Raw genomic sequence first — 15041 nt, 5'->3', positions numbered from 1 at the left:
TTCAGGGGTCGTTTGATTTTCTAATTTTAAATATAGTTGCTGATAGTAATTATTTACTTTTGTAATTTAGTAGGTTTTCCAAGGTGATGTTGTTATTTTACGTAACCTAAAGAAAATTTTAAAATTGTGGGGCCCACCATGATGTTTGTCTTATCTACACTGTCCATCCATTCGGCTGGATCATTTTAGGGTATAAGCTGAAAAATGAGGTAAATCCAAAGCTCGAGTGGACTACACCACTGGAAACAGTGAGAATTGAACACCTACCATTCTCATTGGTGCTAGAAGTTTTGAATAAGGTGATATTTTTATTTTCCCTTTATCCATGACTGTTCGACCTTATAAACAAGTTGGAAGATAAATAATCGTCACCTTGTGCCCTAGGGAGGAAATATCTTTCAACAGTAGACATCTTTAGGACCAAGGTTTCCTGAGGTGTTGTCCACTTGAGCTTTAGATCATTCAAACTTTTTAGCTCGTTTCTTAAAATGTCATGGTAAAATAGATGGGTGGTATGGATAAGTCACATATATAACAGTGGGGTCACAAATTTAAACCAGTGAAGGTTCTTTCTAGACCAATTCTAGAGATGAGTCCTTGCTAATTTTTATATGGGACAAGCAGAAGCAAAAGGTCATTATAACCTATTTACTTGTATCTACCAAGGTAAATCATAAATCAATTGGTCCCTCGGAGTATTTCATTCCAAATCCTATATACAAAATAAATAAATTATAAAATTATTATCATTTTATATAAAATATTAACTACATAATTTAAACCCTTAATTAATATAGAATAAAAATCCTTACTATAATATAATTGCAACAATCATAATTAAGCTTACAATTATTAATAATTTAATTTACTAAGCTCACATTCACTTATCATAAGTAGCTGTGTAACACGTGCCATATCATAACTTGTGTTCATGACTCAGGTCTGGCCAAGCAAATCTAAAATTTAGGATTTACACAACATAAATAAAACCAAACCCATATTAGAAGTGGGCCATCTCAGACTCTAACTTTCTAGATTAAGTCCAAATCAGATTAGTACTGGGTCAGGTAATTTTTGCCACCCTCATCTATAGGGCTGTCAATGGGCTGAGCTTGGGCCTGATAAAATCCAAATTTTGAGTAGGCCCAGCCCGAACAGCTCAAAATCCGGGCCAAGGCCAACCTCAGGCTTGGCCCACTGACAACCCTACCTGTGACCTAAGTTACTGGGCTTGGTCCCGAATTACATGGCTTAAGCCTGAGTCAGCCCAAGCCTAATCCGATTAATAAATGAGTTTATATTGAAACAGGATCATCTGTTGGTGGGAAACAGGGATTTTTCCTTCCCTGCATTTTCATTGGAGTCAACCCAGTGAAAATGCAAAAAATGGGAAATTTCTTTTCCAGGAGACAGAGGATCTGGACTTATTTATATTTTAGGCAGGGCCCATGGTGCATGAGTCATATTCTAGCCCAAAATTTGCGTGAACTAAGGGAAAATACAGACATGAACCAAGGGAAAACACAAATATCAGCTTGATTGAAAATTCCCGTGACCTTTAGAAGTTTCTAATGGTAGGTATTCAATCCCCACCGTTTTCTGTGGTGGGGTCTACTCGGGCTTTGGATCTGACTTGTTTTTTTGGCTAAAGCCTTAAAATATTCTCTTCAAATAGATGGACGTGTGGATACAATACATACATTATAGTAGGGCTCAAATAACTTGGTCACAACACTTGAGTACTCGCTGCTCAACCTGTCAGTAGCTAATCCATGTCGTCCTAGACCACGGGAACTTCGTATGCTGACAGGCAAAGGAAGTGGATTATGTGATCCGGGGCGTAGAAATATTCCTATGTAAGTTTACATGGGCCCACATGGTATGGTCCACTAAGAGTTGTATGAGCTTTATTTTTGGATCATAACTTAAAATGATGTCCCAAAATGAATGGATAGTGCGGATGTAAGGGATATACATCACAGGGAACTCCACAGATAGGGACGCACTGACTTCAGTGGATCTGCTAGGTTTGGGTAGATTCCCTGGTGGGTGGGATCCTTGACCATAGGGTCCACTGATATATATGTATTGTTGATGCAGAAACTTGATCGTCCATTCTAAACTGTCTGGTACCCGCAAAATCAAACTACAATGGGGACCATGGCTGCTGCTGGGGACTCCCATACTAAAGTTAGAACATACATAATGGATCTAGTAGAACTAAAGTTGTCATGCATATTATTTACCACCTATAGGGTTCATATTTATAGTCTTTTGATGTTAGTTGTGTATATGACAATAAATCTACCATGCAGCTGCTTATCATACAAGGGATCATTACCAAAATTTTAGGCATTATCTTCGGCATGATTCTTGAGAAATTAATCTTCCATGTATATGGGGTAGGTCTCCTAATAGTCGAGTTCCGAGGAGACCGTGGCACACTGTTGAGGCCATCTTCCATGAAAAGGTCTTACATTATGAGCTAAATTGTTGATAGTAATTGAGGCCTGTGTCTTCAAGGCCAGGTCGATACTTATAGTTGTTAGTTGGTCACAATAAAGTGACCTCACCTCAGCTCCTATGGTTGATGTCTGAGGTAGTTGTGGAGGTCATGCTTAGGAGTCTCGAACGATCTCTTACCCCGTCTCTTTTTCTGAGCTTCCTGTCTTCTATCTTGTATCTTATTCTGTTGCGTGGTCAGTATAATTTTACCCATAACATGTGCCTTATATCAACCCTATCCACCCATTTTAAAATTTAATTTTGACATACGATCTAAACAATGAGGCGGATCCAAGTCTAGGTAGAGCATAATAAAAGAATCAGTTAAAATTACCTATTACAAATTTCTCACGGGCCACAGAAGTCTTTTTATCAAGTTGATTTTTGTGTGGTCTATTCATTCACCGGTGTTTGGTGTGATCTTATCAACCAGTTGGATAAAAAATAAACAAACTGATGGCCCCGTGAATTTTATGAATTTATTATTATTATTTTTTATATGATAGGAATTCAATCACAACTGTTTCTATGGTATGATCGGCTTAAGATTTGAATTCATACCCTAAAACTAGCCATCAAAATATATGGACGGTGTGGATGGCATATAAACATCAAGTTATATCCTAGAAGATTTCAACGTTAGTAAACTCTTTCCCCAGTTTTCCCTCTCTATGGATGCTTTGACTTTTGAATCCACCTGATATTTGATTTCATGCACTAAAATGAAATGGAAAAGCGGATGGACGGTGTGGATTTTACAAAAACATCACGGTGGCCCCACTTAGGATCCTAGTAACGTCCTGCGAAAGGCTTTGGCGGGAAATCCGCGTCCGTCATCTCATCTCGGACCATCCACGTGTCAATATGCCATAGGCTAAAATCAATGCAAGGAGATCAAGGGCTGAAGCCGATAAGGACCGACCCTCTCCACTCCCTCCGAAAACAAACCCGACCCGAATCGGATTTCAACAAGCACGGATCGTCATCCTCTCCACGTACGCCCATGGCGCATTACGCACTCCCGCCCTATTCCAAGCTCCACGACGCCACTCCCCTTTTCCTCTCTCCAGTCTTCTCCTCCTCCGCCAAAGCAACCAACCGTCGAAACCCCCTCGTCAGGATGGCGGGACACGTGTCGACTGGCGGAGGCGGCAACGTGGCGTCGTTCGAAGAAGGACACTTGGAGCGCCCTCGTTGGACAGGGGAGACGCCGCTCTCTCGTCTGGTAGGTGCTCTCATCTCCATCAAGCCTCTCTACTCTTTCATGAAGCTCGGCGCCAGACGGGTTTTGATCAGGTCCGTCCGTTGTCTCTGCCCCTATATGTAATTTCCTCAAAATCCAATGGCATTATTCATTTTAATTTTACATTTTTTATATAATATTCTATTTTTAGAACAGTACGGCAGAGAAAACGAACATTCCATGGCGAGATATGACGAAAGAGATTTTGGAATCTGAAGTTTACAAGGAATTGGAATGCGTTGAAAATCCCGCCATTGTATACCCCGACTGTAAGTTGTCAGCAATACTCACTCAATGTCCGGGCATTTGGTGAACGTGCGTGAGATCCGGACCGTTTATCTGTTGGGCCCCACTCCGGATTGTGATCAGCTCATAAATCACACCAGTTGGATGATCCTATTACAATTGAACGGTTGGAAAAAGATCAACCTATGGTCGCCATTCAACGGTCGAAAATCGCCGCTGTTACGATGATCTGACCAGTGTAATGGCCCATCCATGTTAGTCCCAGGTCCCACTGTTTGTAAATTGTTGATTGCTTATCCACCACATGGCATGCATGTAAGAAAATCCAAATGGCCTGATTGTGGGTCCCACCGTTTCCCGAAAATCATGCTGGTCGGAGAATCCTAATAACCGTTCTGATGGTGATGATCGAATGGCCGGATAGGATCATCCAATGATCGAAATACCCAAATTGTGGATTCCACTGTAGGTGGAGCATATCCTGAAAGTCGCATTTATTTTATGATCCTAACCATCATCTTTGTGATGATTAAATGGTCGATGAAGATCATCCGATCGGATGCCCTGATTGTGGGTCCCACTGTGGCCCAAAAGTCACACTGATTGGAGGATCCTAAAAACCATCCTGATGGTGACTATGGAATGGCTGGTCCAATTATCCAAACACCCAAATTGTGGATTCCACTATGGGTGGAGGATATCCCAAAAGTCACACTGATTCGACGAACCTAACCAGCATCTTTGTGTAGGACCCACCAGTTTTGGATAATCAATTCAGAAATCCGACAATCGCTGATCTTAATTGGGCTCACATTTCTACACAACTACGAGTATTTCATAGATTTTTTACTGCGCAGAAAAGGGTTTTTCATTCAAAGTTTCGAACTTTTCGATTCCTCAGGTCCTCAGGTTGAGCTTTGGATAATTTGAACTTTTATTTGTTTAGCAGATCCATTGAAGCGATTTACTTGTTTATGAAACTATTCTTTGTATATGAAAATATGTTTACCTGATTTGGACGGTTTACGGGCAATCATGGTCAATGCATAGATGTGAAAATGAGAAAACATCTAATTGATCCTGATTGTCAGTAGGTTTTTGTAAATTCTAACACCATGACCTATTGAGCTTGATTTATTATTAGAATTCCAAGTCTTTACTCATAAGCTATATTCTAAAGATTTTCATTAAATGGCTTTCCACTGTATCAATCAAAAGAAAAGAGTAAGTTTGAAATTCTTTTCTTTTATGTTTTGAGGTCTTATTATAATTTTCTAATTCGAACTTTGGGCGTGTTTAGATATGTGGAATCTAAGGAAAATGAAAAGAAAAAATAATAATTATCCAATGATGATTTCCACAAGAACTATTGAAACATGGATTCCAGTTTTGAGATCTTGTTTGTGTAGTATGTGGAAATCTCATTTTCTTCTTACAATACTCACCCTGTTTCTAGTGTCAAGAATCTAAGTTATGGAAAAACATTCTGAGTTTTTGGTGGAGTCCAATCAATCATGTTCTGTGCTATCCGAACAATAAAAATTGTCACATCAAAGGAAAACCCTCCAATCCATCCTGTTTTGTGCTATCCAAACAACAAAAATCGTCACATCAAAGGAAAACCCTTTTCCTTTTATGCAGTATGGCATGACATCCATGGTTTCCAAACATGGCCCTAATCATTTTCAACATCTGAAGATTTCCAAATCATTCTAGAAAGAAATATTATGCTATTCTACAATCTCCAAATATTAGGCATTTTATAGACTGGTTAGGAATTCCTTTGTTGTTGTTGTTGTTGTTTTTTTTAATAATAATTAAAAAAAAAAAAATCTTTTCTTTTCTTTTTTCAAAGTTAGTAATGATGGGGTAACTGCTTTTTAACAGATTATCTGAATCCATTCCATGCATATGATGAAGGCAACCTTTCATGGCTGGTAATCTTTCATTCATTCACTGAATTATTTTTTGTAATCTTTTATTGTAGTCTATCTGAGGAAGTATTTCTACCGTCTTTTGTCAAAATATGAAATTCTCCTTTTGTTCTTTCTTTGCGGATTTTAAGCTTATGCATGCATAATTACACATGAAGAGTTGAAACTGGCTTGGGCTAGAGCATGTCTAGGTCCAATTCATGAGATAACGACCCAACCCCAGGCTGAGGATAGCCTGTGAGCCAAGGAATTGGGCTCCGACCAGGCCTGTCACACCATTGAAATACTCAGCCAGCCAGTGTCAAATAAGCTGGGCTGGACCAGGCTGACGTGTCCAGCCTTTAGTCAGGTTTAAGACCAGGTCCATCCTTATATGGCCTTTAACTTCAGGCCAAACCCGGCTCAAGGTAGGCTGGATGTGCTGGGCAGGGCCAGCCTAGCCCACTCGTTGCCTTTCATATATAATCTAGGGATACACATTTAGGGCCAGTTTGGGATGGTGAAATCCTCTTTCTAGCATGGAAAAGAAATTTTCTTCAGATGCGATGTTTTCCAACATTTACAAAAACATAGAGAGAGAGAGAGAGAGAGAGAGAGAGAGAGAGAGAGAGAGAGAGAGAGAGAGAGAGCTCACTTTTTTACCATTGACCTATTTCTCTCTCTCTTTTTTACCATTGACCTGTTTACATTTCCATAAAAATCATGAATGCTAAAGGAGACAGGTTATATAGGATTCTTTTCAAAGGATTTCCTCCGATGAGATGTTTTCCTTTCCAAATCTACTTTTTAGATTCCATCAATCCAAACAGGCCCTTAATTTTACAAAGCAAGAGAAGTATGAAATTGTAGTGTTGGACCATAAAGTTGCAATGCCCACATGTTTCTCACAAGTGGGCACTTTCCAAAGACTATGATTTTAATAATTTATCAATTTGAATTTGTGCCCTTTCTACGATTCCTTGACATTGTTTCCTATGATTGAAAGAACTTTTCAGTTCATCACATTGTTGAGAACTCTTAGTTAATGCTCTTATTGTAAATTTAAAGGCCCCCCTTTTTTAAAAAAATAAATAAAGCATATGGTATTTCTTTGATTATTTAGTTGTTATTTTTTTCCCTCAATGGTTTTGTGGGATGAAATCTATTCCTCGTACATTAACAAAAGTCTGGCTTTCGTCCTTTTAGAAGTTTTCTGGCCAAGCTTTAGCTTGCTGATGGCGAACTACATGGTTGTTTTTGATAGCCAATATTTACACCCTGCTTTGTAATGCGCGCACACACACACACACACACAATATTGGCATTAGAATTGTGCCAAAGATGACCTAAAATATTATCTAATTCAAGAAATGGGAAAATGGGTGTATGCATCACATGCATGGGGTATAAAGTATTTTACCACAAAGGAAAAAATATTTCCCTTTTCAAAAATGGTTATTAACATGATAAAGTATTTTTTAATAGACAGTATCAGAAGAAAGCTGAAAGAACTAAAACGAAAGACAGGATTTTTCCTTTTTTTTAATATATATTTTTTTATTTTTAATTGGGTACGTGGTCTGATGGCAGGCAGCAGCTGAGGCAGAAGCTGCAACCATGTCAATGGTAAGACGGGCGATACCTGATGCTCCCTCATTAGATGAAGCAAATAAAATAGTACGTGGAAATTGGCTTCAAGCGATTGAGCAACATCATCTACAATATTCAGGAAGTTCTACAATCAGAGATATTTTAGATGTTGGTTGTTCTGTGGGAGTAAGCACAAGATTTCTGGCTGACAAGTTTCCTTCAGCTAATGTTACTGTGAGTGATGTTTCTTCCATTAGCTCTGAAGTTCTAGAGGAAGTATCATGACTTTGAATGATAACGAGTAAAATAATATATTCAATGCAGAATCTTTCCCTATTAGAATTTATTTTTCTCATTATCATTGCTCTAATTTTCTTAGTGGGATATTTTCGTCTTTAATGAAACTAAAAGGAGCAGTGGCATGCTTTCAAGTCCAAGTGGTATTTTTCACTTTCCATAAACTGGATTTTTTTTATTTTTTTTTCAAATCTAGATGTGCCAAGTTTTTTCTATATTAAATTGTATGGATCATGATCATTGGATTCAAAACATCGGCCATGTGGATAATGAAGCAAATATCTAGAAATCTGAAAATCATGGAGATGAAATCAAGAAATATTGGGAAAGGAAGGCACCGGTACATCTAACACTCCACAACCTAAATGCACGCATGCATACCTTTGGAATCTTTTAAAGTGCCTGCTTAGTGTTTCCATATTTCAATCACCCAGGAAAACTACATGGCTTGTTTTGTCGTGTGAACAATACACCTGTGGGTTTGGTAGACATAAGAGGGAAACACGACTCACATTTTTCTTATCTTTTTTAAATGTACCCATTGTCTGGTGGTGCCCCATGATGCCAACTTGGGTGCTTGTGTTTATTACTTGAACTTCACGCATGTATGCGCCTCGTGCTTAGTTGCATGTGTCAAGTGACCCTCCATAACCCTTCGTTGCTTGCTTCCCCTTTGGGGGGTGTGTATTAGTTGACATGGCACTAAATACTAATTAGAATTGTTTTGGTATACGAATGTTATCAATGTAAGTGTATGCCATCGCTGGTGCCAAAGCCCGCAGAAGGAGGAAGATTGACATCTGATGGGCAGCCAACAATAACAATGACTTTTGCTAATCTACCATTTAGAATCCAACTCCAAATTGCTGGGAGAAAGGTTGCATACAATGATGATGACACATTAGAAAGCAAAAGGCACCTCACGAACCTTGATTGTAATGACCTGCAAACATTAAATTGTGGTAGAAACTAGATGACTGAGGGGTTTGGTTAGTCCTTTTGCCATCCATGACCTTAAGAGGAAAGCATTGTATGTGATGGCATGCATTCAGAAACAAGGAATTGTGAGAAATAGTTTAGTGTTTAAGGAGTGTAGTCACAACTTTGCCATGTTTTTTATTTTTATTTTTTTTTTCGTCTTTTGCTATTTTCCATGTTAAGTTTCTGTAGTTGTTACCTAAGGTGTGGGATTCCCAAACAATAGACAATATAGTTGATTAATCTCTACAAGTGATAAATTTAGTAAATTGAGGCTGGGATAATTTTATCTTTTGTCTTTCACTTTTTTTTTTTGAAAGGCTTTCACTTATTAAATAGCCATTAGTTTCTTTGATTAATTGATCTTGGACATCTTACAGGGGCTAGACCTGTCACCTTACTTTCTTGCGGTAGCTCAATACAAGGATAAGAGAAAAGCCCCAAGGACCAATCCAATTAGGTGGATCCACGCAAATGGCGAAGCCACGGGATTGCCCTCAAATTCATTCGACATTGTCTCTCTTGCCTATGTGGTATGCTTTATACTTAGATAAGTTTACTAGAATTCCTTGTATAACCTTTATTGAGAAATTTCACATCCAAACCACGTGCCTTGAGAACATTGGAGTTTAGGAAGTTCATAAAACTTCTAGCAAGAACCCAGTTATCCTTTCATGCCTCGTTCGATATTGTCATTGAATTTTGGTTGAACATGAACAGCCTATCCATGATATATTGTTTGTTTCCTTTGTAGATAGAGGTGTGAATCAAAGCGATCTTGCAATTTCTCATCTTCTCACAATAGTGTTGACTGTTGAGATGAACTTAAACATTGTGGCATGTGATGATCCTGCAATCCTTATTAACAAAGAAATTTAAGCTATGATTCTGCTCTTTGCCATATTCACCAAAAATGAAAACCCATGAGCACCAAAAGTATACTTTTTTATTTTAATGATAACACCAAGACTTTACTTTCATATTGTACTAAGCTCATAGTACTGTTTCAACTTGCTCGTGTTACCCAAGTTCTAGTTGCCCTTGAACCTTGTTGATCGTAACATGAAGATTCACATTACCCTCTCATCTTCATTTTCTTGCTCTTGGTCAATGTGAAAAATACCTATGGATCTATATCATTAATGCCAAGATTATGAAGCTCTATTATGATGATGATCATGATAGTGATAGCCATCATCATCATATAAGCCTTAACCCAACTACTTGAATCTTGTATGCCACTCCACTCTATCATGGATCATATCTTCAATTAAACTATAGATCCTCTAGTCTTTTTTTAATACCTCCACCCATATCCTTTTGAGCCTTCCCGTCGCCCTTCCCATTGACCTTTTTAGAGCCTTCAACTGAACCAACTCACTTCTAACCATTGCAAATCTTGGTCTATGTTGCACATTGTCAAACCATTGATCTACTTTCCCTCATCTTATTGCCCATTGGTGCTCCTGCTAAGTTCCCACGAATGCGTTTGTTCCTAATTCCATCCTCGTGTCTTGCCATGCATCCATCTCAACATCTGCATGTATCTTATGAACATGTTGTTCCTTGTCTGCCCATTATCTTGTCCCATAAAGCATGGTTGGTCTCTATCAACGTCCCAACCCAACAGGCCGTGCACTCATCTTGAACCAAAACCGATGGTTAAGAAACTTGAAACCCTTAGGAAACCAACAAGCCGAAAGCCCAATTAGGAGATTATTCAACCACAAGCCACTCATTTGACCTAGAACCCAAATCCACAATAAGGCCCAAGGTCCTAAAGAGCCACTAAACTTCAGAGAAATTTTTGAAGGGCAAACTCCACATGAGTGGAAATATTATTCCCGCCTAAACCTATTTTGGCAACTAGGGACCACAATGGATCATCAAGGGATCGTCACACAAGTTGACATGATGAAATGGGCACCTTTTACAAAGGATCCTATTTCAGCAATTTGGACCCACAGAGTGTCACTTAGAATCACCGGGAGTTGTGTGTAAATTCATGAAAGGGCGGCAATATGCTCAAATCGATGCGTATCCGCAAGATCTCAAGATCTCCCAAAAGATCTCCAGAACAATTGTAGAGGAGATTTGGCGGCTAGGCGACAATAATATTGCCACCCAAGGGTAAAACAACTATTTTGCCTCTTCAGAGTGGTGAAATTACCAATTTTAGCGCTAACCAAGCTAATCCAAGGTGTCACATATCTCTCAGCCAATCAAACCCCTCTACATGACACTCAAGTGTCATTTGATTTGGTGCGTTACCTTTCTATACTCATTAGCAAAATACATTCACACTTTTCTTTTCTTTTTTGTGACTACAACCTCCCCAAAATTCCACCCTAGGTTGATACATTGTGATCTCCTCAGCGGTGAGTTGGGTGAGTAGTGATTTACTAGTTAGTTTCTGACATCCCTTGTAACTGGCTAGTTAGTTTAAATAAGGCCATCTGGAATCCCAAAAATTCCTAAAATCCTAAATCTCGTAAAGTAAAAGACCACACACAAGCACAAGTAGAGAAGGGTGCCTAACCCCTTCCTTCTTGGTCATTAAGATCCTTACATAGAATCCCCAGTCCCAAACCTTTTTCAAGAGCAAGGTATTCCGTAATGGTAATAGTGGCCATAACGACAACCATTGTTACCTTTACGATACGGGTCATAACGGCTATTACTGCTCTCGTAATGGCCATTATGGTCTCTCTTTTTTTTTATTGAAAGCAAAAAAGCCAAAAGGCATGTATATGTCCCATAATGTTGAAAAAAAAAACCAAAAAACTTGTATTTGCGCCATAATAAACCATTACGGGGCTACTACGGCCTTTATAGGGGATGTAACGGGCCGTTAACGACAATTATAGGTCATTTTTTCCATAATGGCTGTTGCGACCTCGTAACGTGTAATGGTTGCCACTGTTACTTTTACATAACGGCATTTATGGCCCCATAACAGCCTTTACGTCATACCATGTTCAGGAGTAACCTTAAGTTGGGGAATCTCTGATTTCCCAACCCAAGGTATTATATGGGTCTAGCCGACTGTAGATTCTAGACCTTTATCGGTTAGTGGCTACTCCAAGTCTTTCAAAAGAAATATTATGAGTTCATGCCATGCCCATCCAAAATCAAGTCACAACACTAGATGTATTTAGTGCGTGCACCTACTCGTAGGATGGTGTTCACAATTCTCATATCTATCCTATAAAATTTCCCCTTCAGTATACATTGGACAACTATCATAATGCTCTTTGGGGCAAATTGTTGGCCAATTAAAAAGGCAATACAAGCAAAGGATTATTCTTGCAAAGATGTGGATATCAACATAGATGTGCACGAAGACCAGGAAAGATTGAATCAATAATAAGGTTATTCAACTAAGAGTGGCCCAATGGGAGAAAAGATTGAGATGGTTTGGCCATGCCTAAGAAAATTTGAGACCTACCCTGGTAAGGGAACTTTGATTAGGGTTGACAAGTTGGAAGGAAGATGAGGCAAAGTCCTTGAAGGACTTGCATCAAGGTAGGGAGGGATGTTCATCTACAAAGAAGCGGCCCCTAAATAGAAACAATTGGCAAAATAATATTCATTAATCTGGCTCTAAATAGCTTGGACAAGGTTGTAGAACACGTGCTATCATTAATAATAGATCATCATTATCACCACCAAAGCCTTGTCCTAATTATTTGGGCTCGGAAACAACAACAACAAAAACAAGAATCATGCTTTATAAAGATCAAATACATGCATCTGCTCACTTTCAGCTAGAGTCTTGACACGTTTCTTCGAGCACAGTGCTCCATACTATACTAGAACAATGACATCCTTGCACATTTACTTCTTTTTTCTCTCTCTCTCTCTCTCTTTTTTTTAAAATGACAAGATGAAAATATACATAGAAAACTAGACAAGGGGGAACAAATTCCCAATAGTAGAGGCTAAGCAACTAGCATCCTCTCTAGTGTCTTATCTAGGGCTCTAATTTTGTTAAATACACAACCTATATCCTACATCTCAGTTCCACATTCCTGGATACGGACTTTATCTCCCATTGTGTCTCGCTCATATACCTATCTTCGGTGTCATTCATTTACACAAACTAACAGAGTTCAATTGTAATGTCCACCCAGGAGTCGATGAATGGCTGGAGTTTGTTGCAATTTAATGCATTATCACCCGCATCTCTATATGTAGTGATGGCTTGATGGGCCTTGACTTTTTCAACATGTAGTTGCAGCAGATTTGTTTCCAGTATGGCATCGATTCCCTAGTGGGGGTGGCTAACAGTGATGTGTGAACTGACAGGGGGGTGTGCTAACAAGCTAACCAAAAAAAAAGATTTGCTTCCAGTAGCTTAAAGGATTTGGATTTGGTTGTTTGTTAATTGTTCTAACTACACATCATCAGGACTTCGAGAGAAGGATTCAGTTTGACTAATGCTTCTGACTCTTGGAAAATCTTGCAGCTCCATGAATGTCCTGCACGGGCGATAGTTGGGCTGCTAAAGGAAGCTTTACGGCTGCTTCGGCCTGGAGGCACAATTGCATTGACAGATAACTCAGTAAGCTCACTTCCGACCCTTTTTTTTTTTCCTATTTTTTGTAGGAAAGTCTTTACTCTAGCATAGCCATTCAATTTAACTTTTTTCAATTTTCCTTATTGCAGCCAAAATCGAAGATCCTTCAGGTAGTCCCTGTTTCCTCACGTCTTTTGTTGGTGAATCATCTAAAACTCTTAACTGGCGGATAGATTCGTAGAGAGCTTCAGATAATATTACTTTCTTTTTTCACATAGAAATATACATAAATTCATGTGTGCATATAGATACATATACCCATGGCCATGAAATATGTATATGTACCATGGCATGATTATTTGTACCTCATATGGGACCATAGGGGCGACTTAAAAGGAGATCTCAACTCATGCTCTAGATGCATGAAAGTATTTTTACAAATTGATTGTGTGGATCTCATGACTCACATGAAATGTTTTTTTAATCTTGGCATATCAGTATCTTGGGTTGGACTAATGTGAAACGTTGAAAGCGTTACTGTCAGAGGGTTATGCAGAAAGTAAACAATGTATATCTTTTTTTTCTTCTTTTTTTTTTTTAACTATGATCTTTGAAGATAAAGCCCATTCTATTACAAGAGATTTTGCTCTGCTAAACACCTCGGGAAACTGCCTGCAGCCAATTTTGAAACATCGATTGTTCCTATCTATTCAATGTATATCTGTACCCACCCTAATTGCTAAATACACTCACCCACTCAAATTTTCTTAAAGATCCTATAAAGAAGAAAAGGCCTGCGATGTAAGAAGGCCACGATCAAAAGGACTTTTTGTTTACCATATTTAAAGAACCATGTGAATATCATTTCCTTGAAAAAACATCAAAGTAACACATTCTCCCTAAAAAAGACGTGATCCTCGAAGATGGTTGTTGAAACAACCCAAGCACCTCTCCAACAAAATCCTTTTTGACATATGAATTGACTTAAAAAGAATATTTGATGCATTGATAGGAAGTTGCATCAGATAATCGATTCATGAGAAACCGAAACATAGACTAATATAGATCTCTGTTTGGTTTGTTTTGTAGGAGCTGTCTCCAGTATTATTTACTTTGATGAAGAGCACAGAACCTTTTCTTGATGAATACTATATGCTGGATCTCGAGCAGGCCATGAGAGAAGCTGGATTTGTGACCGTTTGCACAAATTTGACGGACCCCAGACACAGAACCGTGACAGGGACGGTGCCCCTATCACCTTAGCGTCCTACTAGAACCCTGTATGATATGTTTAATATACCAAAATCAGATAATACTCTGTTTGGGAATCAATGGTTCAGCTAGCTAACGAACCAGCTGAGTCAACTCATATCAGCGTCAAAATGAGCCGGTTTTTGTATAGCTCGCGTCACTACAAGACTTATCCAAGTATTTTTGAACTCCCCTGAGTTCTGTGCAGGCTCAATGAGTTTTGTATAACTCAGGCATCTTTTGTGAATAACTGAAGATGGATAAGAATCGAATTGGGGATTTAGAACCACCACCTCTAATTTTGCGATTGCACGCTTGAGTGTGCTTATTCCTAGCATCTCCACCGTATGCATGGACGATGTCTATGATGATCAGGACTGTTCATCTAGTTGGATAATGTATGGATGGGTTACAAACTAAAAGTCAGAGACAATCTCAGTCAGGCATGAAACAAGTAGTTGAGCAGAAAAGGAGCAATAGTCCACAATTAGTGCAACTG

General features: G+C 38.8%; 1 protein-coding gene across 3 annotated transcripts; it reads left to right on the top strand.

Moving 5' to 3' along the window:
• The first annotated feature begins 3426 nt into the window (after positions 1-3426).
• LOC131249130 (uncharacterized) lies at positions 3427-14831 on the top strand. 3 transcript variants are annotated; one of them, XM_058249704.1, is made up of 8 exons: positions 3428-3801; positions 3905-4017; positions 5882-5931; positions 7498-7731; positions 9153-9305; positions 13241-13336; positions 13441-13461; positions 14381-14831. In XM_058249704.1, exons 1-8 carry the CDS (start codon positions 3509-3511, stop codon positions 14552-14554), a joined length of 1134 nt encoding a protein of 377 aa, XP_058105687.1. In that variant the 5' UTR covers positions 3428-3508; the 3' UTR covers positions 14555-14831. The 3 variants fall into 3 exon arrangements, with proteins under 3 accessions (XP_058105689.1, XP_058105688.1, XP_058105687.1); XM_058249706.1 differs by lacking the exon at positions 7498-7731 and having other exon boundaries at positions 3427-3801; XM_058249705.1 differs by lacking the exon at positions 9153-9305 and having other exon boundaries at positions 3427-3801.
• The last annotated feature ends 210 nt before the right edge of the window (positions 14832-15041 follow it).

The sequence above is a fragment of the Magnolia sinica genome, chromosome 6 (assembly GCF_029962835.1).
Source record: "Magnolia sinica isolate HGM2019 chromosome 6, MsV1, whole genome shotgun sequence".
NCBI classification, from domain to species: domain Eukaryota; kingdom Viridiplantae; phylum Streptophyta; class Magnoliopsida; order Magnoliales; family Magnoliaceae; genus Magnolia; species Magnolia sinica.
The sequence above is the reverse complement of the archived record's forward strand: the minus strand, read 5'-3'. Positions and strand labels throughout refer to the sequence as shown.